Below are 25347 nucleotides of genomic sequence, written 5' to 3' on the forward strand. Positions count from 1 at the left end.
CAAAAAAAAAAAAAGAAAGACAAACAGCCAAAGTGTTATCCATACCATAAAGCATAGTCAACTCAGAGTATCTTCTCTCCCCCCCTTTTTTTCTTTCCCCCAACCATGGAGGCGCTAAAAAGTGGTGTCATCAGGGACCAGCAGTTAGCGTAATGGCTATGTCACTGGACTCCCATGTAGTCGACTGCGGTTTGCGCATCCCAGAGAGGAGAATGGAAGAGAAGGGATTGTGGTGTGGCCATCCTCCCTGGGGAGTGATTTCTCGCTTTCTGTCTCTCTGTCCCTCTCTGTCTGTGTGGCAAGTGCACATGCCCTATAGCAAAAAAAAAAAAAAAAAAAAAAAAAAAATAAAAAAATAAAAAGTTGTGTCATCTTCAAACCAGGCCAAGAGCTTCCCTGTGCTTGGTGTGTGTTTATAAATGGCGCATCCTCTAACTTGACTTGGGGATTTGCCCAGATCCATTTCTTCCCTGTCTGAATTGCATTTGAAATTTAAATGGGCCCACAAGAAAATTACTGAAACAAATTGAAATGATCTAGGATATAAAGACCTTGCATTTAAAGTTTTACCATTGACTTAGTACATGGTATATCTGAATCATTGCAAACATAGCAAGACAAATTAGTTCAGTGACAATGTAAACAGAGGAGGGATTGTATGAAAGTAAGCATTTTATCTTATGTGTTGTGTACATGGGTCAAAAATTGTATGGCTGACCTCTGTATACCAATCTCATTGTTTAAAAAAAGCATTCATTTAAATGAAATGTAATGCAATCTTCTCAAGCTTTAGTCTTCTTAACTATGAAAAGAGGGTAATGATACCTACCTCATTTGATTATGGGGATTAAATGCAATTATGTACCTGAAGGTACCTAGCTCAGAAATGGGAATGTAATAAGCAGTTAGGAAACCTCCACACTCCTCCCATCCCTTTCTCTTTGTGTAAATCATAACATCCTCTCCTCTCTCCTGCACCTCCAGTCCCCATCACAGAATACAGTGTTTAGAGGTGTTGGTAAACTGGTGTTACGCTAAAAGCGAGAATTTTCTATTTGAGATAAAAGTCTGCAGTTTCCACAAGTTAATATAGAAAAGAGACCAAGCATATTTTCTTGCTAGGTAGGCTCAGGTAAAATTGAGCTCCTAAATACCCAGGATTTATGGAATTTGTTGCTAATATTAAAGAGATTTACATATCTGTTATACTCCTGTAGGTTTAATCTGATCACTAGAAAAAGCTCAGAATACATTGCTATTTCAAGGACAACTTGATTACTTGGGTGAAAATTGGACCTTTATTTGTAGAAGCCTTTAGAGTTTTGATACCAATCTATTTAACTCATCTTTGCAGTTCCTTCAGCTGCCCCTGAAAATGTGTCTGCTGAGGCTGTCAGCTCAACCCAGATTTTACTGACATGGGCTTCTGTACCCGAACAGGACCAGAATGGACTCATATTGGGTTACAAGGTACATGTTAAGTTGACCTTTCTTTGCTTAAGGAGCTGGCTGTGAAGGTGTTGTCATTTCCCCAAACTGATCAGTTTCTATTCTCTGATAGATTTACAGCATTGATCAGATGAGTGAGGCTTTTTCCTCAGTGGTCTAAATCTAGGCTTCATTACAGACTAGGAATTAGGCATTGGTAGAACTACTTAACATATGTCGAACAGGACACAAATAGTGAAGTGGATGACAAGTGGAACTCCAATGGCTGACTTCCTGCTCTGGCTCTGCACCTCATGGGCTTGGGCCAATTACTCAAACTCTGTCCCTTTGTTCTCACTTATAAAATGGGAATAATCATAGTAGCTACTTCATAGGGTTGATTTGAGAATTAAGTGACTTACACAGTACGCATTACTCATGTGAAGTGCTGAGTGAGCATAGACAGACATGTGCATGTTGGTAGTGATGTTATTACCATCCACAGTAGCCCTGGGCATCAACTGTAAGTGCCAAACCTGTCTTAGCTTCTCTGGGGAGCATCTCTGGTCTCTGTTTTCCATGCATCTACCCAAACCTATAAAGCCTCCTGGTTTTTTTTGTTCCAGAAACACTCAGAGATGACAAGCCCTATTCCCCCCTTCTGGTCCTCAGCTCTTCTTCCAAGGAGCAGGATGAACTTTTCTAGATTTATGCAGCAAGGCCACGATGATCTCGGTTGCTCCACTGACTTTGATCACGGTTCTTTGTTTTTTTCTCTACCTGTTTTCACACATCTTTGCCCTTCCCTGGGCATTCTGATTGCTCCCTCTGGCCCCATGATGAATGGCAATCCTATTCTATATGGCAGTCCTGTTGAAGGGTTCCATGACCTAAACCCCATATCATATACAGATGCCCTGGGGAAAAATGTTTGCCATACAATTTTCAAACTCCTTCCAATGACTCTGTCCTATATAACCTCTGGGTTACTGATCTTAGGGAACAGTTCAGAGAGAGAAAGCTTGGAGGAGGGCCAAGTAGGAGAACATCTTAAGATGGCTGTGTATGTGGTACCCACAGCAACAAACAGCCCAGGAAGGTGGAAGCTTCAGGTTCATGTGGAGAACAGCAGGCTGCTGAGAACAGGAACCCAGATTCCATGGAGCTGGGAAACACAGAGGACTGCTGGCTCCTTCCATAGAAAGTTGGATGTCTCTGTGTTTATAATTGAGGCCTTGTGTTAGTTAGTAGCTATGGTTGGCATAGCTACAGTTGGGGCCCTCAGATCTTGTAAATTATGACTAGGCAGCCAACTGGCCAAGCTGTGAACTGCGTTATAATTCAAGCTACTCTTCTAATCTGGAGTACAGTCACTTCATCACCACCTTCCTTCCAAATTGCCAATGTGTAGACATTAAATCCATAACATAGCTGTCCTCAGGGAGGAAATGATCAGGCCTTGATCCTTGGCCTGAAGTTGTATGCCCCTCCTCTGTTCCCCCAACCCACAGAAGCCCCTTCTTAGCCCATCATCTGTGATTGTGTGTCCATATGCAGATTCTATTCCGGGCCAAGGATCTGGATTCAGAGCCCAGTAGCCATGTTGTGCGAGGGAACCACACACAGTCAGCGCTGCTGGCAGGCCTGCGCAAGTTCGTGCTGTATGAGCTCCAGGTGCTGGCCTTCACCCGCATTGGGAATGGTGTCCCCAGCCTGCCCCTCATCCTCGAGCGCACCAAAGACGATGGTAAGTTTATAGTCTGCACCTCCAGTCACCTCCCTATGTCTGACTATTCCAATCCAAACAATTTGGATTGTTGTCTTTTTAAAACTTAATTTTCAAACTACAGTTTTTTTCAGTTGAAGGAAACAAAACAAAATTGTTTTTCAGCCATTGAGTGTTTATATGGCCAATTTCAGCCTGGAGTGAATTTTTACAGCCTAATTACAAACCTATGCAGAATTTCAACCATAACTCTGCCATAGGCAATGCCTGAGAGAGGTGCAGTTCTGCCAGTGGGCTGGGGCTGTAAACTATGAGACTGCTCTCCTCATGACATCTACACAAATCTAGTAAAAAATCCGCTCTGGACCTGTGTTCCTCAGTTCTCTGGGTAGTGTGCCCTGGCCTCACCATCTGCATTATGAGAGATAATTAGAAGTTCCCAATGTAGAGAGCAGCATATCTGATGGGCTTTCAGGGTCCCCAGGTCCCTGTGTTTCCAGACCTGAATAGCAAGCACGTCTTGCCAGCTTTGTGTTTATGGAGGTCTAAATCATTGGTAAATATGTTTTTCTACTTTGCAGATGTCAAACACTTAAAGGTTAGCTCCTTTACATTTTTATTATTAAACAGACTGTAATGAATATGTCAGGGGAAAAAGACTGATCTCTCTCTCTCTTCTGAAACTACTGTGGAGATCAGAACTGTCTGTCAGAAGTGAAACAACTGTAGATTTTCTTAAGCTTCTTTACCAAAGTCACTAAATTAACCCCCAAACATGTTATAACTGCTAAATGGAAACCGTTCTCTCCACTTACTAGGGGAGCATCACTGCTGGTCTTGCCTTGATGAGAGAAATGAGTACCTCAGACTGTTCTGCTCATCCTGCCACTAACCAGGACTTTGGGACAGATGGGGGTCTAAGAAGGGAAATGGAAAATGGATGTGTTTCTTTGCAAAACTATACAAAGCTCTAGAGGAAATGAGAAGTAAAAGGAGGCGTTTTATAAACTGTTCCTCAACATTAGGTCTGTTATAAGTGTCTCTTCCTAGAGTACATATTGGTCAGGGTGACCTCTCTTTTCTCACAGTCCTAATATAAACCTGTCTCTCCTCCTCCTCATTTCAATGTGATCCAAATGATCAAGTTGGGTGCGGCTCAGGGGGTGGATGCTATGTAAGACTGATGTCAGCGTTTGCATATTTGAGAATTAGTCTTGCTTATGGGCCTATGGCCTCCTTTGGACGTTTGTTTTTCCCAAATACACATGTCATAGCATATGTTCAAAATTTAAAATACTGTTCTTAGCTTAATAAAAAGAGGCAGAATTTGACAGCCCTAAAATGACCATAACACACACATCATTTTATTTCTGTATTGATCATTCCATGCCCATTCTTCTTCATGAGACTTAATCAGTTATTAAGTCCAAACAAGAAGTCCTCATACTGGTCACAGACTTCCTTGCCTGTCCCTTTAAGTAAATCAATTTATGGGGGCTACAGCCCTATTATTCAGTGGTTCCACAGCACACAACTACTTTTTTAATTATTGGTACACTATATCACACAGAATTGTTGTGTGTATTTGTGCGTGTCCACTCTTAATTTTCTAGGATGAGGCAGGAGTGGAGTGACATGCATAAGAGAAAAGTTGATTATAAACATGTTATTTCATTTTTTTCCCTTCAGCCCCAGGCCCACCAGTGAGGCTGGTGTTCCCCGAAGTGAGACTCACCTCCGTGCGAATTGTGTGGCAACCTCCAGAGGAGCCCAATGGCATCATTCTGGGTAAGGGAGAGATGGTGAATCAAAGGAGAAAAGTACTAGCTAGATTACAACTATATTGATCTCTTTAATTTGTATCTTTATTATGTTTTTAAAGAATTATTTTATTTAACTTTATTTATTTATTTTAATTTGACCAGAGAGGGACAGAGTAAGAGTGAGAGAGAAAGTGAGAAAGCAAACGACCAGGTCTGGGACTCAAACCGCAGTCAGCCATGTGGGAGTCCAGTGTCTTAACCACCACACCAGCTTCTGGCCTAGTGGTACCTTTTTTATTTAGATGTTTCTACCTTAGGGTGTATGTGTTCATTGCAGGGAGAGAGAGAGTCACAGACAGACACAGTAAGAGGGAAAGTGAGAAATCACCTAAGGCGGTGGGGTGTGGGGGGTGATAGCCATTTCTTATGTTTTTAAAGAATTATTTTATTTAACTTTATTTATTTATTTTAATTTGACCAGAGAGGGACAGAGTAAGAGTGAGAGAGAAAGTGAGAAAGCAAACGACCAGGTCTGGGACTCAAACCACAGTCAGCCATGTGGGAGTCCAGCGCCCTTAACCACCACTCTACCTGCCAGCCCCTGGTCTCTCTTATTTTTATGAGGTATTAATATTTACAAGGTTAAAAAACATCATGTCTACAGCAGACCAGCACTTTCTGAACTGCAATGATTGAGAGCCCCTCTACTATTTTCTGAACTATGCACTAAGGATTTTTGGTGGAATAAAATTTATATTTTGTTAACCCAGGCTTTCTTCCACACGTGCAAGTTTCATGGCAACACAATTTGTAATACAGCTTCCCTCCCACTCTGAAATATGCAGGCTGCTGTGATGCATGTTGGGGAAACAATAGCCTAGTTTTCATAGAAGAGGCAGACCTGGGCTTTGCCAGCACACTCCTGGAAACATCTTGCTTCTGCTACAGCGTCTACACCTGGTCCTTGTAAGAGCTGCTGACACAAAGTATATGCCTTAGGTTCCAAGGAATTTGTTTACTTTTTAAGTTTTCGTTCAGGGAAGCAACTTGCTAACATTGATGAAAAGCCTTAATTTTTCCTAGTTCCCCAAAGGCAGCAAATTATATTTTAAAATATCATTAGTTCCTTTATTTATTCCTTTCACCAAGACAGATTACGAACTTTCTGCGTGCCAGGCATCAGATGCATAGTGGGAAGTAAGAGATGAGTAAGTCTTGCCCGTCCTCAATACTCCCAGTACCATAAAGGTACATGTGACAACACAATGTGATAAGTGATCTGAGATTTCCTTAGATGCCTTGCAAGCTGCTCCTCCTGGGTAGGGGTATGGGTGGATGGCTGAAACTGTTTTTGAGCTAAATTTTGAAGATAAGTGGCTTCCAAGGCCTTGGAAGAAGGCAGGAGGGGCAGCCACTCAGCCAAAACAGATTGGCTTTTGCCTGCAGGAGGCAGGCAGATAGATCCAAGACTGGAGACGTGAGCTGGGCTATGAGGACCCTGCTATGCCTGGAAAATGTGGCCCTCAGGCCTGGACTTTTCAAATTGGGCATTTAAAAGCAAGAGCACCAGGCACAGAATATTGCTACAAACCCAAGCCCACACGCAAATCCTAACACAGGAGACTCCTGACTGGATTAGTTTGTGTTCTAGGTGATTTACAGTAAAATTATAGCTCCTAACTTATGAACAGCTGCTAAAATGTATCACTTTGACCTGTTTTTTGATCTTAGGCTTCTGAGATTTTGCTTGAAAAAAGGATTTCACGTCATTAAAGAAAAGTGAAAATAAGTGCTGAGCACAGTAGGAAGTTATCCAAGGGCTTTTAGCAGGAAAGTAACATGATCAGATTTGTTTTAGGAAATAACTGGTAGCCAGAGGAAGATGGGCTGGAAGGCAAATACTTATTGACCACTTGCTTCCTTAATACGGGGCCTAGAACACTCCTGAACCATCTACACAAGAAGACTGGGGCCTGTTTCCATTTGTCTCTTTATGTGTGTCCTGGAGTTGCTGGATAGCAGTATTTTACCATGAATCTAGCATTTCTGAATTAGGTGACATTTGGAAATGCAGGTTCTTGCTACTAGAATCATAAATGAGCAGCTATAGAAATCCACTGTTGAAGCAAACATTTCAGGTCCTCCCCCAGCAGAGAAAGGGCTGAAAGTCACATGGAGGGCCTGCACCATGAGCCCCAAACCTGGGAGGGAAGTGGTTTGTAGAGGTTTGTCAGCACCCACACTCAGGGCCTACCCTCAGCTATACACCTAGGCAGCAGCCTTTTCTGAAACAAGTATAGCCAAATACCCAGGAGTTGTCACCAGCATGCTATAAAGCAAGAAACATTTATAAAGGCACAGAATGTGAAATTCTGGTCTGTCACTTATGGTCCCATGAGTCCATAAGAACTGCAAAGAAGCAGGGCCTCCTCAACCCCTTCCTCATACCTCATGGCCCCTGGCTCCCACTGCCAGCCTCATAGACTCCTCCAGCAGGTCCTTATTCTGTGATAGCATTCACTGTAGCTATACTTGCTGGCAAGAATCCATTCTGGACTGTGTAGGTGCAAAGTGTTCATTTCAGCTCTGTTCCTCTCTGCCATAGAGAGACCTGTGTTCTGGTCTGATGCCCACTCAGGGTCTTTGGTGCAAACCTGGAGAAGCTCTGGCCTCAACTGGCCCTAGGCTATTGTACATGCCTGGCCCTCTGCCTGAAAGATCCCCTTCCCCTACTCTTTCCTAAGACTCTCTGTGTGTCCTCTTTACCTATGCACCTTTGCCATCTCCTTCCATGCACATCTCTAACTGGTCTCACTAGCATGAGTCTCAAGGTCCAAATGAGACTACCAGCTCATTTACTTTTCTTTTACATTTGGCTTTCCGATTATAAAATCCCTATAAGATGATAATTCAGGCAATGATGAAAGTGAAGTGGTGCAGCCACTTTGGACAAGAATCTGGCAATCTTTTGAAAAGGTAAACATGTCCATACTCTCTATACCAGCAATTCCCAACTTCTAGGTCTTATGCCCTAGAGAAATTAGCACTCGTGTGCACAAGGAGAGTATTCACGGCAAAGGATATTCATGGCAAACTCATTTAAATAGCAAACTCGAAAGCAGTTGTAATCTTCACAGTGTGCATGGCATGAATCTTGATCTGCCTGAATTATTTTTTAATCTAACAGAGGGTATGTGTACTTGCCACAGAGACAGAGAGAGCGGGAGAGAGAAAGCACCCACTATGGGCGATGGTCATGCTGCAATCCCTTCTCCTCCATTTCACCCATCTTTCAAGATTTTGGTAATGCACATGCACACACCAGCATTTTTCTCATGCTGCTGATTCTGGTCACGTAGTCATCCCTTTGGGATCCAGTCACCTTAACCATCACACCACTTAACCACCCCAGCACCAGCTGGCCCTGAGCTGCCTCTTTTATCTTTTCCTGCCCTTCCCCCCACCCATCATGAGTAGGGGAGGGAATGAGTGGGAAGAGAAAGAGAGAGAAAGAAAATCACACCATGATTCTCCCACCCCAGCCTTTCCAGCTGGCCAGAATTATGGGTACAAGTGTCCAGTGTGTACAGATCAACTGAGGAACCAAATTTTCCATCTTCCATATAGACCCAGTATCACTTGAGCAGCGCCTTACTCTGTGCCACCAAGCCAGCCCTTCCCTGTGTTTTAAACACTGTGTTATGGACAGGCTGAATAGCAGACTCAGTAAGGGTTTGGACTGGGCAAGCACACACTGCCTGGGCTCAGACCCCAGCCTACAGTTCACTAGTAGAGTGAATGCAAGTTACTTAGTGTTCTCATGTCTCAGGTTCCCCATCTCTCAAAGGGTAATAGCATTCCTCTCTCCCTCAAGTGAATTACACGTAAAACTCTTAGAAAAATGTCTACCACATAGTAAGTACTTAATAGATGTTAGTTTTAATATCCTATTTGATATTTTGTCATTTCTCTCAGACCAGAGGCAGATGGAGTCCCTTTAGACTCAGGCGCTAGCCACAGGCCTCTGTGTCACTTCAGGCTTAGCCTTGCCAGTATTTACTTTGTATTCACCAGTGACATGTTGCATTGATTTGTTCTCTATGATTCTGGTTGCTGGAGAAGAGGGAACATGCTGACAAGAAAGGGAGAAAAACCCAGAGAGGCATATTGGATTGCGGAATGTCCCTAAGTAGACTGAAAATTGGGATTTTGATTTGTAGTCCCTGGGAGGTGACTGAAAAATCACAAAAGCCCAGATATGGAGAAGGAAACATTTAAATACTTGGAGCACTCCAACCATGGCAAAACAGATGCTAAATCAAATAGCACTATGTCTACCTGTAATGCAGAAAACACTGCATTTGAGCCTCTTTTGTTGTAATGTTATTTGGTTGTAACTGCAACAAATATTGTCTGGGTAACCTGTCACCTATATATTATTACAACCAGCACATCAAATTGTAGATGCTGTGGGAAAGATGGGAAAACAATTTCTAAAATTTCAGGCTGGTGTTCACGTGGAAGAAAGGAAAACATCTTTTTCTCACTCCTTTTTTATCCACAGACCTCCTATAAGTGTTCTCCCTCTGACAAGAAAGGGAGAAAAACCCAGAGAGGCATATTGGATTGCGGAATGTCCCTAAGTAGACTGAAAATTGGGATTTTGATTTGTAGTCCCTGGGAGGTGACTGAAAAATCACAAAAGCCCAGATATGGAGAAGGAAACATTTAAATACTTGGAGCACTCCAACCATGGCAAAACAGATGCTAAATCAAATAGCACTATGTCTACCTGTAATGCAGAAAACACTGCATTTGAGCCTCTTTTGTTGTAATGTTATTTGGTTGTAACTGCAACAAATATTGTCTGGGTAACCTGTCACCTATATATTATTACAACCAGCACATCAAATTGTAGATGCTGTGGGAAAGATGGGAAAACAATTTCTAAAATTTCAGGCTGGTGTTCACGTGGAAGAAAGGAAAACATCTTTTTTGCCTGACTCATTTTACATCCAGAGACCTTGAATCAGTGTTCCCACTCTGACAGTGCAGCCTTCTGAGTATATAAACACCTCTGTAGCTTGTGCTTTTGTAATCTATATCAAAACATGTTCTTGCATTTCCAAAAGAGATTAACAGCATGAAGCACCGTCAGGCGCCTAGAGAGAAAAACACTTGCTTATTTGCGTAAATGTTTTACTATGGAGAGCTTTTAGCATTTGGAATCTTCCTTTGGGGGATGTGGCTATAGCCACCTGCTAAGGCCATCCCTCGCTCACTTGCCAGACAACTTCATACTTCCTTAAATGCTATTAAGGTAACATGATGCATATGTTCCTCAGATCCACATGGCCAGACAAGCTGGATTCTGTCCCCTTCTCTACACCATCAGAGGACCTCTTGCTGCCTACCAAGGACCTAACATTTACCTTTAGCTTATTACAAAGGGTGTACAAGAACTCTGCTGAGAATTAGGAGCTCAATTGAATTTAATCCATGTTTGCAAATTCATCAATTTGATTCACTGTTGCATTTGTATGCTTCCAGCCTCAAATGGATAAACTATAAAAACCAAGCATCTGGGATAGACTGACATGAACTGTCAGGGCGATTTAGCTGCATATAGGCTCCCTGACCAATTCATAGATTTGGTGGGGGTGTGGCCCACTCACAGTGGCTATTGGGGTGGGGTGGGGGGGACAGTGGCTTCATAGTGCTAAAGCAGCATTCCTAATGGCCTTGCTTTGTGAATCTGAGCATTAGTGCCCCAGTGACGTTGTCACTGAATAGGCAACTCCTGGACGGATGCCTTTTGTTTATTTGGGAATCATATCATTCATAAAAGATTTGCAGAGACCTTTAGGAAGACAAAACTCCCCAAATCTCTCTGCGAACAGCTCTCTAACTTAAGTTTTCAGTCAACGCATCTGAGTATAAAAGTAAGGACACCCCCACCACCACCACCATACACACACACACACACACACACACACACACACGCACAGAAGACTTCTGGTCTACAGTCAAATCTTCCTAACACTTCTTATTTTGTCTCGCACTGTGTATGGTTCTGGAACTTGCTTCATAGTCATAGCACAGACCTTTTTTCTGTTCTGATTTTCTGGCTGGCAATGTTTCCTCCATCTTGCAGATATATTCACCCACTTAGGCCTCTTACTGTATATTTTTAGTCTTCACTTTGGATCAATGTTTCTCATTCTTGGCCTTGTTCCTTTGAATGCCTGTATTATCATAATTCACCCATAACCTTAAAAATAGGGCTTCTCTTGGCCACATGTTACTCCTACTATTGATTCAGCTTATCCATTCTTTCCTAACATACACTGTGGCCTTCTGACCTTGCAGTACTAAAATTCAACACTCTAATGTTTCTGATCTTGCTGTAACCATAATTACATAACTAGCCTTCCACTGAAGCACTCTTATCTCTGAACACCATCTATCATTATTCTCTAAAAATGCAAGAACTATTATTCAGCTGCTGCTTTTTGCCATTTATGTACAGACAAAGCTTCTCCTCTATTGTCTACTGAGCCTAGGACTTTTTCAATATGTCAAGGTAAGATATAGGCATTAATCTTTATGTTCAACAGACCATGGTGTGGGGACTAGATAATATCATCTTTATTTTAGGGCAAATAATAAGAAGGTACAAATATAACCCAGAGACTGAGAAATTCTCTCCCAATGGCTTAGGGTGGGAACTGGATCACAGAATAAGATAGAAAATAATAACCCAGGTTTCCTGCAATTAGGAACAAATGACATTGTGCTTTGCAATTTACATACATTATCTCACTGAGTCCTCACTGCAATTGTACAGGTAGATGTTATTATCTTCATGTTACAGTGGCTAAAGGTCAGGAGAGTCAAAGGCGTCCCTGCTGCGAACACTCCCCTCTTCCTATTTATTCCTGGTAGCACCATCAGTGGCAGGTCTGTAGAATGCAATATTAGGGGGAAAATGCTTTTGGTATATGTCATGTGGAACCAGCTAGCAGAATGTAAACACATATTTAGAGTAAAATATCCAGTTTTGTTTAAAATTTATATGCACAGAAAAATTATTACTGCCCCCCCAATCCCCAATATAGTATATTATCTCTATAGGGTAAAATGACCTTATATTAGATCTGCATCTCTCAACACTCACCACTCCCTCCAACCTCCTACCCCAGCTGCCAAGAGGCTACCACATTTGTTAGACTCTGCCTTCCCTGAGGGCTTTCCCTGGCTACTAAAGCCTGCTGGGGTATTAGGATTATACCAGGCATTTAAGAGGTTTTTCCAACACCGTTCAACTAATGACCAACCAACCTCTAGGAGTTGGGGGTAGGTACTGCAAACTCTCTCCTTCATTATTATGACAACACTAAAGCTTTCTCCACTGCACCCTCCATGGTGGGAGCCCCAGCCCAGAGCAGCCACTACTCCGACCAGTGTTTCCCTGGCTCTTTTCTCTAATCTTCACCTAGCCCTGAGCTTGCCTCACAAATGTATCACATATATCCCAGTCTTTGTCTCAGACTGTGCGTTTGGGGGGATTCACCTTACAGCCATAGACGATTTCAAGGGTTTGTTTTGTTTTGTTTTCCTGCTTTTTTGGATTACTTTTAAAAGAAGGAAACAAGCAATATATATCTATATACATCCTTTTTTTTAAAAATAATTGTAGAGGCACATTTGCTCACCAGAGAGAGAGAGAGAACTCCCAATAGGGAGTGGTCACAACCCTTATTCTTCTATTCCTTCTTCCCTTGAGGATTTTGGGCATACATGCCCAGTGTATTTTTCAAGCTCCCAGGGCCAGGATTCAAACTGCAGTCAGCCATGTGGGATCTAGCTTCCTTTGCACTGCACTTAACTGCTATAGTATAGGACTGCCCTATATATGATCTTAAAAAGACAAAACTCTGGGAGTGTTATGGACTTAGGGGCTGAGAGAGCGTTAGTACCACTTCAGAAGGTCAGCAGATGGTGTAATGGTTACATTGCTGGACTTCCACATAGTCGACCATGGTTCAAGTCCCAGTAACAAAAACTCACATGGGGCACATGTGCATGTGTGCTCAAAATCCTGAGAGGAGAATGGAAAAGAAGGGATTGCAACGTTTCTTTCCTTCCTGGAGGGTGATTTCTTGCTTTCTGTCTGTCTCTCTCTCTGGCAAGCCCACATATCTTATAGCAAAAATCTCCCCAACCTGAAAAAAAAATGAAAAAATAAAAAGTTCTCATCCTGCTTAATCCTCGGTCTTGGAGCTGACTGGAACCCTCAGGACTCAGACAGAAATATTCTGCAGAATGGAAAGTACCTTGTGTTAGGACAGAATGCCTCCAGGTCTCACCCTCACTCCTCACCTACTCCTGCTAAGCCTGTTCAGTGCTCATCTTCTGGCCAGCTTGGCAATAGTGACTCAGGCTAGGCCCACAGAAGTGGGACACTCAGAGTGTCCTTTGTCTTTAGCTAACACAGATAGTAGAGTTGCTCCTGTGAGTGTCTGGTCCACCCCGACCTGCTCCTAGCAGTTGTTAGTCCAACTCTCATATGTAGTGGCCTTGCCTCCAGCCCCCACTGCATGACCCTGTCCTTGGGTCCACCTAGGCTGGCTTCTTTTCTGATGTTGTACCCTAAGGCTCTTCTGATGGTCCTGGTTTCTTTGGCCACTTTCTGGAACAATTTGTCTCCCCTAGATGAGAACTTAGCTCACTGGGGGTTCTGCCTCACAGCCATGCTTGAGTCTAATCCTAGGTACAAAAGTGTGGGAATAATTATTTCTAGATGCTTTGCAATTTCTTCCACTGTGTCACAAGCACCTTCAAAATATCCTGCTGAGTAATTTTCTTCAAATTATTTCTATTTTGTCCCTCTATTCTTCAATCATCAGAATCCTGTCATTTTAGAGCAGGAAGGAACTAAGGGAAATAGCAGGGAATCCTGGGAAATTTGGAGGCGCTAATGCCAGAGGCCCCCTGCCCTCCCCTGACTATGGGCAGGTCGCCAGCTACTCCATCGTCATGTGTGAGATGGAAACAGTAATATCTGCTCATGGAATGTCATTCAGTTTAAATATGATAGATGTAAAGTTCCCAGAATATAGAGGCCCCAATAACTGGGGGCTAATATCTTTTCTTTTTTAAAAGAATTATTTATTTAATTTTTATTTATAACTATTATCATTTTTTAACTTACTACAGAGCACATGTGCTCACTAGAGAGAGAGACTAGGGCAGGCATAGGGGAAGTGAGAAACCAAGCCATCAGGTCCAAGACTTGAACTGCTGTCAGTCATGTGGGAGTCCAGTGCTTTAACCACCACCTGGGGCCCCAATATCTTTCATTATTAATACCAAGAAGTGAGAAACTGAGAGCTTCCTAACTCTTCTCTGTGCCATCAGCCTATTCTGACAGAGATACAAAGATTACACACACAAGAAACAATTTTAAAAATATGGCAATATATTCTCCAGTGTAGGTGAAGTGATACCAGCCTAAGAGAGGGAAGAAAAATGGCAAATGCAGAATCACATGATGGAAACTTGCATAGTCCGAAGGGTGGCCAAGGTCAGGGATCATTCTGAGAAAGCTGGGAGAGTCAGAGTGAAGCCCCTGATAGAAAGGAGGGTCCGGTAATAGCCAGCATGACAGAGAATCCCCCAAGTTCTGTGACTCACAAAGATGTGCCTTTGAACAAAATCTTCATTCCCTTACAAGACTGTTATCTCTAGCAACAGAATAAACTGAGCAGACATAAAGCAATAAAGATTAAACAGTAGTGAAAGCACATCTGTAATCATGTCTTGGTCCTAAAAGTAAATAATACCTCATTAATTCAGATTTATTAGTTGAAAGGTAATTTGAATTTTTACTGAGGAATCTTAATCACACATAACTCCAAAATACGAAGTAACAAATTAAGGGATCTAGTGTTGGCTGGTGCAGATCCATAGGAGAGGTATGTTAATGGGTATCAGGAAAAAAATATGTTTCCTATTGTCTGTCAGGGCCAAGTCTGGTGCTTCCAGATGCTGAAGGAGCATGCTCCACCAGGTAATTTATGCTTTTCCTTGCTATCTTAGGTTTAGGTGTGTTTTATCACACTGTGGGAAAAAAAATCTGTTTAACCACCATACAAAATGAGGTAATTCTACCCGGAAAGTCAGTGTGTATGGATCAGGGCTCAACCCCCACGTGTATACACATTAGTCTGTTTTTAATAAAAACATAATTTTTACTTCTTCAGGAAAAAATTAGTATCTCTTCATCACTAGTAATGATACACAAGTGCTTGAACTACCACTAGGTCACACCTCATTTTTCATGTTTTTTAAATATTATATTCAATTATGTTTTTATTTTTTATTTTGAGAGGTTTTCACTATAGGGTGCGTGCGCTCGCCAGACAGAGACATAGAGACAGAAAGCGAGAAATCACCCCCCAGGGGGGATGGTCACGCTGCAGTCCCTTCTCTTCCATTCTCCTCTCGGGATCTTGGGCACACACGCACACATGCCCAGCATGAGTTCTAAGCCACCAGGTCCGGGACGCAAACCGCGGTCGACTACGTGGGAATCCAGCGACATAGCCATTACGCTAACTGCTGGTTCTCCGATTATGTTTTTTAAGTATTATGTTCTATTATGTTCCAGTGTAGTCTTTGCATTTGATTATAAAGTTTTAATTCAAACTAAAACAAAAATAGCAAAATAGCTTTCTTGAGTTTCAAAATAAGCATATAACAATGGCAGTGGATCTTTGTCTGTTGCTCTTTGTGCTGGTCACAGATGAACTTTCCTTCAGGGGTCAGGTGGAAGTAGCCATTCCCAAGGCCCTTGGCTGACACTGATTCTGTGTTAAGCCTGCTTTGGCTTCTGTATATAAACCATAGTCGCTTGTAGGATCCTGCACTGCCCCTGCACAGAGGCTGGCTGTTTCTTCACAACTTTGAATTCTCCCGTGTGTTTAACCTTTAACCTCACTTTAACCTCTATTAAAGGTAGACATTATCTTCACCCACAATCCCTGATAGCAAAACAGTCACAACCACATGAAAATAATAATATGTGTAATTATATAAGAACAATAGTATGAAAGCTAGAATTACATATTTTGAAAAGGTTCGAGATAATATAAGAACATTAATATACAGACAGCAGTGGGCAAAAGATATAATTTAGAGTTAATAAATCAGATAACAGAGATATAAAGGCAAATACTAAGGAGATATAAAAGCAGTAATATAACTAACCAAAATTGTGTGAGAGAAAGTCAAGTGTAAGGAAAGGAAGAGCTATACCAACTTCATCATCATCCATTGTGGGGAGTTAATAGGTGCTGAGTAAAGAAGTAGAGAATTGAGTAAGTTGCATACATTGTAACCTTAAGGGTAAGTGCTAGGAGAACCAAAAACAGATGTTAAAAATGTCAAAGGACTGGACCAGCATATGGTGTAACGGGTAAGTCACTTGACTCCCGCGTGTCAACCGACGTTTGAGTCCCTGACCAGGTGGCTTAAAATTCACTCCAGGCATGTGTGCCCAAAATCCCAAGAGGAGAATGGAGGAAAGGGATTGCAGTGTGACTATTCCCCTTGGGAGGGGGGGATGATTTTTCACTTTCTGTCTCTGTTTCTCTCAGTCTCTCTCTGGCAAGCATACGCACCCTATAGCAAAAATCTCTCTACCAAAAAAAAAAAAAAAAAAGAAAGAAAGAGAAAAATTCCAAAGGATCAGAAAACACATCGAGCAAAGCATATGCCAGTCAGAGATGTTAATGAGAAAAGCAAAGTGCAGAACAGGAAGCCTCTATGCCATGGTGTGCATAGAAGAACGAGGGTGTCTTCCTCAGCACTCTTAGGTTATACCAGAAAGACAAGAGAAACCAGCATTTGTGCTTGCTTAAGAGAGGGCACCTCAGCGGCTTGGGGGTTAGGGTGGCGGGAGAGATGCACTCCACTATTTGCTTTGCACTCTTATACTATTTTTGAGCCATATGAATGTAATACAATTCAAAAAAGTAATAATAGAACATTTAAATTTAACATTTTTAATGCCTTTTAAAAGACTACTGAAGTACTGGAGTTTTCCAAGATGAATATTGATTCTTCATGACAAAACGTGCTTTTCCAAGTCAGAGGCAGTCGCCAGAGGCCTTAACATCAGGGTTGTTCTCTTGGCTGCTGAGAGGCAGAAAACTGCAGCGAGTGTCTAGTTCATGGTGGAACTCCCTCACACGGAGTCCCTACTCTGCCTCAGCACTGAGCGCACCCCAAATGCAGTGTAGTCAATAGGCCTGCTGAGGTTGGGGTGTTACTGCTAGATTATAGCTGAGGTAAGAGAAGGTAAAAATTTTCCCAGGTCCTCAGGGGCCAACTGGGAGCTTGACTATGTCTATTGTGTGTCCCTGAGCTGCCTCTGATTGGTACTGGCCATCCTGTCCGGGAACTGCCAGGCCTAAGGCATCTGTAGAACTGTCACAGCATTAGTGCCTCGGGAGGACCAGAGGCTCTGGAAAGAAAATTCCATAGGGCTGTACAAAAAAATAACTTGTGGCCATATCATGGAGGCCACCAGTATACCATGGGGCGCAGGACTACTGGAGAAATAGCTTGCTGCCAGCCGTCGGAGTGCGGAGAACTAGTTATTGTTTTGTGGTAATTACATCAAGAACCACCGTGCCAGGTCCTTATGAGCATAATCTCACGTGATAATCCCAGATGCTCTGTTCAGTATTTTCTGTTGCTCTCCCTTCCATTCCCTACCCTGAAATTTTAGCAAACTGAAATTCAGAGAGGTTAGCTCCCTTGTTTATGGTCACATAATCAAGAATTTGTAGAACCTGGATTCCAACCCAGATATGTGTGTTCTCAAACACCCATCCTCTCTACCATGTGTTTTCTGTTGGAAAATTCTGCTTGTCCATGGGAGGCATCCAGGGATTATGTGGTCTGGAGTAGCTAGAATCCGACCAGGGGACTCTTCCTTTGCTGAGAGATTGATGCGGTTGTTTTCACAGAAAGGTGAGACTATACTGAAGGTTGTAGGCCTGGTTCCTTCATTCCTTTCTTGTTAGCAACTTCAGACAAGCTCCTGACCTCTGTGAGCTTCACTGCCACCTTATGGTACTGTTGTGTGGTGTAGGGTATGTTAAGGCCTGCGGAGTGGCTCACCTGCACAGGTATGCTCTGTTATGCAGCTGCATTGTTAGACTTTTTTCATTTTCAGGATGCTTGTGTCTCCAATGACTTAATGTTGGGTTTAATGGCACCCAAACTTCAGACCCCACCTATGACTAAGCAGAGAAAGCATGGAGGATGGAGTGGTCTGGGAGAACTGGCTACTACCTCTAGGGTGCCAGTCAGTGGTCAGAGAATGAGAAGGGATGAGCTCCTAAGAGGACACATTTGTCAGAGACATGAGGCTACTGGTCCACATTCAGGTAACCCCTAGGGTACCTGGTCACCCTGGCAGGTAGAAGATACTGTCTATCAGGCAGAGCAGCAACTGTGATAGAAACGCAGAGGCCCAAGTTTAGGGTCCTGCAAACACCTGTGCCTCCAGGTGGTCTCACTGGCCAGAGTAGAGCATGCTAGTTCCCCAGTCTGTGTGGTGATGATCATGCGACCATGACCGGCAATTGCTGGGGATTAACAACACGATACATAATAAGTCTGACCTTGGTGCCATTGCCTCCTGGCCTTCCATATGGCAGGCTAGAGAAAGGCTTGTTAAACAGTTGGATAAATGACAAGTGCAGGGGCTGGGAGGATGCCAGTGAGCTCAGTCACCAATGGAGCCAAAGACTGAGGGAAGGAAGAACAAAGAGTGGAGGTGTTTCACCTGGAGTTGAGAGACCGGGGGAGCTGCGCAGGCCATGTGGAGTGACCCAGACCTATCACAAGGTAGAGCATGGCTGACTTCATCCCTGTAGGTGCTTGCCCCACTCAGAGGCTGCCCGTGTGAAGGCAGGACTGGTGAGGACAGAGTTCAGCTCCTTTGATTTGATCCCCCTGTGTATCCCCTTGTTTAACTCAAATAGTTTCTTTTGGATGCCACATCACCCCCATCAGATCTGGTTTTAATAAGTGCAGGAGTTCAGCAGCGGGACCACAAGTTGTCTGTGAGCCCAGAGGCTGAGCCTGATGTGAATGTCATGGGCCGTGTGTAGAAAGCTGGCAGATCCCCTCAGATGCTACTGGGAGGCCTTGCAAGGGTAGCCCAGTTGGAAAGTTCTGATCATTACTAATGTCTGATCAGCCATAAGCCCTTAATAATCAAGGAACTTTGAGAGACGTTCAGAGCTGGTAGAGCCCTCCCTAAACTGATTAACAAGCACAGGAGGAGAATTGTATAAAGTGGAGCTGCCTTGGTGGGGCTGTTCAGGAGGGTTGGAGGGAGCTGAGGAGGAGCCAGGCCAGTGGGCCCCCGGGAGAAGCTGGAGATCTGGGATTGCAAGCAGACAAGAGAGAAAGGAGGAACAGATATGAGGGCAACTGTGCCACGATGCAGCTATCCAGACTGCTGCAGGCCATGCCATTGCTGGCAAGTGATTCAGAGCTTTCTAAGGAAAGGCTCTGCCCTCCGCCAGCCAGGGTGAGAGGAAGGACCCGCAGAGCAAGAGGAGGCAGAAAAGCTGCAAGCAATGGTGGGCACTGTGGTTTGTGTGGCCTTTCCTCAGTATGCCCATGTCCTCAGGAAAGATGAAACTGTTTTCATATCTTGTTTCTGTGAAAGATGAAGAGTAAAACAAGTTTCATGGGGGATTATGCTCAGAGGTCCCTCCATTCATCACCGCGGTTGTGATCTCCCTTCCAATGTGCTCCACAGCTGCCTCCAGAAATAGGGTAGAAACAAATGGCCCTGTTTGGGTTTCCAATCCAGAAGTAATTACGGGGTGGCAGGAATGTGGTGTTTCCCTGTGTGACTGAAGGAATAGCTAAGCAGCCTCGTGTCTCTCCCACCTGCGCCTCGCCACAGGGTACCAGATTGCCTACCGCCTGGCCAGCAGCAGCCCCCACATGTTCACCACGGTGGAGGTCGGCGCCACAGTGAGGCAGTTCACAGCCACGGAGCTGGCCCCAGAGTCTGCATATATCTTCAGGCTGTCTGCCAAGACCAGGCAGGGCTGGGGAGAGCCCCTAGAGGCCACGGTCATCACCACTGAGAAGAGAGGTAAGAACTTGGGACCCAAACCTCACACGGCAGTCGGCAGAAGGAAGGTGGGTTGTAAGGGCGCTGCAAACCTGGCAGGCCCTCAGCCTCTTCATCCAGGCCCTCTTGAAATCTGCCCAGTGACTGGAAGGCACGAATGACTTGCTCTTCCCTTCAGAAAAACAGATGGAATCTGAGCATTTGTTAAGTGCCCGCTCTGCCCATGGACGCAGAGCTGGCCATGTTGTCATCCAGCATCTGTACAGCACAACCTTTAGTCACCATACCTACTCTCAGAAAGCTGAGGTTACCCCAGGCTTAACCATAGAGAAATGTAGTTCAGAGAAGTTGTGTAACTTGTCTAAGGCTACACAGGGTTACCCTTGAATGTAAGCTTTCTGAAGGCAGGCACCAGGTCTCTGATGTTCAAAATAACACCTCTTCACCCCGGGAAGCAAGTGCCTTCTAAATAGCTATTCTCCTAATTACTGTCATCTATAGACATCCACTCTGCTCCAAGCACTGAGTGATGTGCTTCATATCCTGCCCCGGTTTATCCTTACTGCAGCCTGCAGAGAAGCAGGGTATTAGCTCCAAGTTACAGAAGAGCAAACTGAGGATGCTGAGGCAGTTACTAATTTGCCCAGTACACAGCTTTAGAGATGAGATTTGGACCCTCCTCTGACAGCAAGGCTGGCTGTTCCCACAGAGTCTGTGGTGGACTCCTTTCTCAGTTGCTCCTGCATGCATCCTTAGCCTCCCACAGCTGAGGGCCAGTAATGAGCCTTCCCACAGAAGCTTTGGCCCTGTCTTCACGTTTCAGTACCATAGCCAGATCCAGAGATGTTGGGAGAAATGAAGACAAGAGGGGACTTCCGAGGTAGGCCCAATGGAAAGCACTTGATTCTCTTCTGAGAGTCTCATGGGGAGAGCCAGGCTCTCCTTGGGCAAATTCCCTATCCTCTCTATGCCATGCTTCCTCATCTGTAAAATGGGGTGATGAGGGTATCAACCTGGCAGCACTTGCATGAAGTGGTTAGAGGGCCCTAGTGACAACCAGGTGGCCAACAAATCTTGTTCTCAGAGCTCCTGGGAAGTAGGCTGGCATGATATAAGCACTCAGTAAATGTGAGCTAGTGTTATTGTCATGTCTTTGACTAGTTTTATTGCAAGATCTAGAGTGCACAGTATAAGGTAGCAATGAGTTGAGTTTAGCATTTGAAAAACAATTCTGATCTTAAATCTAGAAAAGGAGGGAAACAAGGTAGGAGATGTACATATCCTGAACCCTCACTATGGCCTAAACACCTTGTTAGGCATCCCCGTGCCTGTTCTTGTCTTTAAATTTTACAAAAGTATTCTAAGGATTTGTCAGTGAGGAAACCAATGTTCCATGAGGTGTAGTAACCTCCAAGATCACCCAATTACTATGGGCAGACTCCAGATGGGATACTGAGGCTGTCTAGCTCCAATGCCTGCCCTCCTCCTGACTGTCAGCTGCTAGATCCCTGGTCCCTCATTTGGTGTTTATGAAGAAGGCCACAGAGTAGATCAAGTCGATGTTTAAAAAGAAAGACATAAAAATATTCACAAAATTAAAAAGCATACTGCACCAAAAAGGAGATAGCTTTTGTTTTCAGTCTCAAAACTGGTGTCCAGATGATGTACATACAACCATTTGCCTTGATCTGGTGAAAATTCAGGCCAGGCCCCAGAGAAATAGTGTCTTATTATCTTTCGCCTGATTTTCTGGACTATATCCAGACTCTTTTCTCAGCTTGGCCCCACCAACTTCCTCCAAGTGCCCTGTCCCCAAGCCCACCCCTGTGCCATTCAGGCCCCTTTCTCCTCAATCTTTGGAACCTGTCTGGTCCATTAGACCCCTGGGAGTGGGACTTGTTTTTCTTTGCCAGCCTATTCCTGCCCCACCTTTGTGACTCACCTCCTCTCAGAGGCTTCCCAGATAGTCCCTGCCTCAACCAGGTCCCCTGCGGGCAGTGTGCTGCCTTCACTATGCCAGTTATCCCACTTCACCCATTTCAAGCTAACAATCTGACTTCACTGCTGAACAAGGTCAGCTCATGCAAGTGGGCATGTATTGGGGGCACATTGCTGACCCATCTATGGCCACCAGGGGGAAAAGCTGACTTCATCTTTCCCTGGCTTAAGAATGTTCCAGAGACTCCACAGCTTCCAGGGAGAGGTCAAATCCTTCAACCCTTTGTAGCTCTGGTCACCTTCGCTAGCAGCTCGTCACTAACCAGCAAGCCTCAGTTTCCTAATAGTAACAGCAGTATCTCCCAGCAATGGCATGCAATAATGCCCCTTCTCCTATACTACTATTACTGCTATGACTGTTATTACTAATTAGAGAGAGGACAGCCTTCACATCCTCGCTGATGCCCTGCTTCTTTTGGAATATGAAGCGGATGGAGAGAGGGTCATTGGCACTTGGCACCCCATTGAAGGAGCACCTTCCGCCCCTCCCCGTGCCTGTTCTTGTCTTTAAATTTTACAAAAGTATTCTAAGGATTTGTCAGTGAGGAAACCAATGTTCCATGAGGTGTAGTAACCTCCAAGATCACCCAATTACTATGGGCAGACTCCAGATGGGATACTGAGGCTGTCTAGCTCCAATGCCTGCCCTCCTCCTGACTGTCAGCTGCTAGATCCCTGGTCCCTCATTTGGTGTTTATGAAGAAGGCCACAGAGTAGATCAAGTCGATGTTTAAAAAGAAAGACATAAAAATATTCACAAAATTAAAAAGCATACTGCACCAAAAAGGAGATAGCTTTTGTTTTCAGTCTCAAAACTGGTGTCCAGATGATGTACATACAACCATTTGCCTTGATCTGGTGAAAATTCAGGCCAGGCCCCAGAGAAATAGTGTCTTATTATCTTTCGCCTGATTTTCTGGACTATATCCAGACTCTTTTCTCAGCTTGGCCCCACCAACTTCCTCCAAGTGCCCTGTCCCCAAGCCCACCCCTGTGCCATTCAGGCCCCTTTCTCCTCAATCTTTGGAACCTGTCTGGTCCATTAGACCCCTGGGAGTGGGACTTGTTTTTCTTTGCCAGCCTATTCCTGCCCCACCTTTGTGACTCACCTCCTCTCAGAGGCTTCCCAGATAGTCCCTGCCTCAACCAGGTCCCCTGCGGGCAGTGTGCTGCCTTCACTATGCCAGTTATCCCACTTCACCCATTTCAAGCTAACAATCTGACTTCACTGCTGAACAAGGTCAGCTCATGCAAGTGGGCATGTATTGGGGGCACATTGCTGACCCATCTATGGCCACCAGGGGGAAAAGCTGACTTCATCTTTCCCTGGCTTAAGAATGTTCCAGAGACTCCACAGCTTCCAGGGAGAGGTCAAATCCTTCAACCCTTTGTAGCTCTGGTCACCTTCGCTAGCAGCTCGTCACTAACCAGCAAGCCTCAGTTTCCTAATAGTAACAGCAGTATCTCCCAGCAATGGCATGCAATAATGCCCCTTCTCCTATACTACTATTACTGCTATGACTGTTATTACTAATTAGAGAGAGGACAGCCTTCACATCCTCGCTGATGCCCTGCTTCTTTTGGAATATGAAGCGGATGGAGAGAGGGTCATTGGCACTTGGCACCCCATTGAAGGAGCACCTTCCGCCCCTGGTTGTCAGCAGGAAGCATTACCTACTTACTGTTTTAGGGAAATGTTAATGGCTTTCCCAGAGCAAGCATGTTGACTTATTCTTCAGTGTCTTCACTGTACATTTTCCAAACATTTACTGTGTTTGTCCCATGAGCCAGGCCTGTGTGCACACACTCTACAGGTGTGATTGCCACATCTTCTGAAGAAGACTCTTTTTTTTTTAAAAAATAGAAATAATAAGAAACTTGTGGATGACAAGGCTTAGTCTTAGAGTACTGAAGTGACCTGAGCCCCATAACTCCCCATCCCCTTGTGTAGGAGAGCCAGGATACAAAAGCCAGTGCCGGGAGAATTCTCCCAGAAAGTAGCTGCAGCCTGGTCTGTGAGGTCCTCCTCACTTGGGAACGTGGCCAGTGCCGGATTCTTTCAGGGTCTGGGGAAATCAGCCAGAGTTCTGAATCCTCTGTTCAGGTGCCCACTGGGCTGCTGGCCTTTGGCTTCCTCAGACTTGAGGAAGAAGGCAGAAGCTTAATACAGCTTCTAAGGAATACTCAGCATTCTCTAAGGCAGAAGTTAACAGAGAGATTTGCAAAAGATTTGGCATGTCTTAAATCAGATCCAAGTGAAAGTGTGAACATGAACACCATGGTCCATCCCTGACCCCCTGACCTGCTATTGAGGGGTTAGAGGCCATCCGCTCCCCTACCCCATGCTCCTACTCCACCACAGCCCCCACCCATCTCCTGTTCCACCCTGCAGCCCGAGCCCCCTCCATACTATCCACTTCTTGAGACCAGATAGTAGAGGAGACTTTTCCAACAGGGCCCTCAAGATCCTCAGTCTTTGCAGCTCAAGGAGAGGAAGCTCAGAGGCTTACTGGCTGCTAATATGTCCAAGAAGAAAGCCTTTGAAGTAAGGGAGAAGGTGCCAGGCTATTACCCCTGGGCCAGGAGAAATCACACAGCTAAAGTGTGTGCTTAAGGAAACGAGTGCTGATTAAGTTAGATCGAAGCGCTTCTCACAGACCCATCACTGCACGGCCGACAATCAATTGCTGCTTTATTACACGCCACACATTTTAATCAGAATCAATAATCTTCATGATAAACAATTAAACAATTATTCCTCCCTCTCTAGAGTTTCTCTATTGAAATCGATGAGGTGCAGAGGCACAGTGACAGGCAGATGGCAGAGGCCTGGCCCATGCACCCTGCATTCCTAGCCACTGTCTAGAGGGGCCCTGCCCCCACCTGCACCCTCTCCCCACCAAGAGAATTAAGTAAATGTCTTTCGTGTTTTAGGCTTAAGTTGACTGTAAGGGAAAGGAAGTCAGTGTTAAAGATGAACTGAGCTCAAGAAAGGGAATATCCAAAAGAGCCTAGAAGTGCTTTCTGGGAGAGTCCCAAGTCTCTTGATCCCCTTTGTCACTCGCACATACCTGCACATGATGGCATGGGGGCTAGGGGCTCATTCGTGAGTACTCCTCTGTCTGTCTCTGCTCTGAGACTAGCATGTCTCCAGGAGCCAGCAGGGGGTCTCCAAATCAGATCCAAGCATCCAAAGTCAACTGCACTGAGGATGGAACCATTGGTAGATAGTCTATTCCATGTAGTCAGCTCCCTGGGCA

General features: G+C 44.4%; 1 protein-coding gene across 1 annotated transcript in view; it reads left to right on the forward strand.

Annotated features, from left to right (window-relative positions):
• Nucleotides 1-25347, forward strand: part of SDK1 (sidekick cell adhesion molecule 1) — a 731734-nt gene that overhangs the window by 602902 nt on the left and 103485 nt on the right. The window contains exons 27-30 of the mRNA XM_006143594.1: nucleotides 1355-1470; nucleotides 2986-3175; nucleotides 4844-4942; nucleotides 19916-20110. Coding sequence (XP_006143656.1) covers nucleotides 1355-1470; nucleotides 2986-3175; nucleotides 4844-4942; nucleotides 19916-20110 — 600 coding nt within the window. The remainder of the gene's footprint in view (nucleotides 1-1354; nucleotides 1471-2985; nucleotides 3176-4843; nucleotides 4943-19915; nucleotides 20111-25347) is intronic.

Source organism: Tupaia chinensis, unplaced genomic scaffold, assembly GCF_000334495.1.
Source record: "Tupaia chinensis unplaced genomic scaffold, TupChi_1.0 Scaffold000101_1, whole genome shotgun sequence".
Taxonomy (NCBI): domain Eukaryota; kingdom Metazoa; phylum Chordata; class Mammalia; order Scandentia; family Tupaiidae; genus Tupaia; species Tupaia belangeri.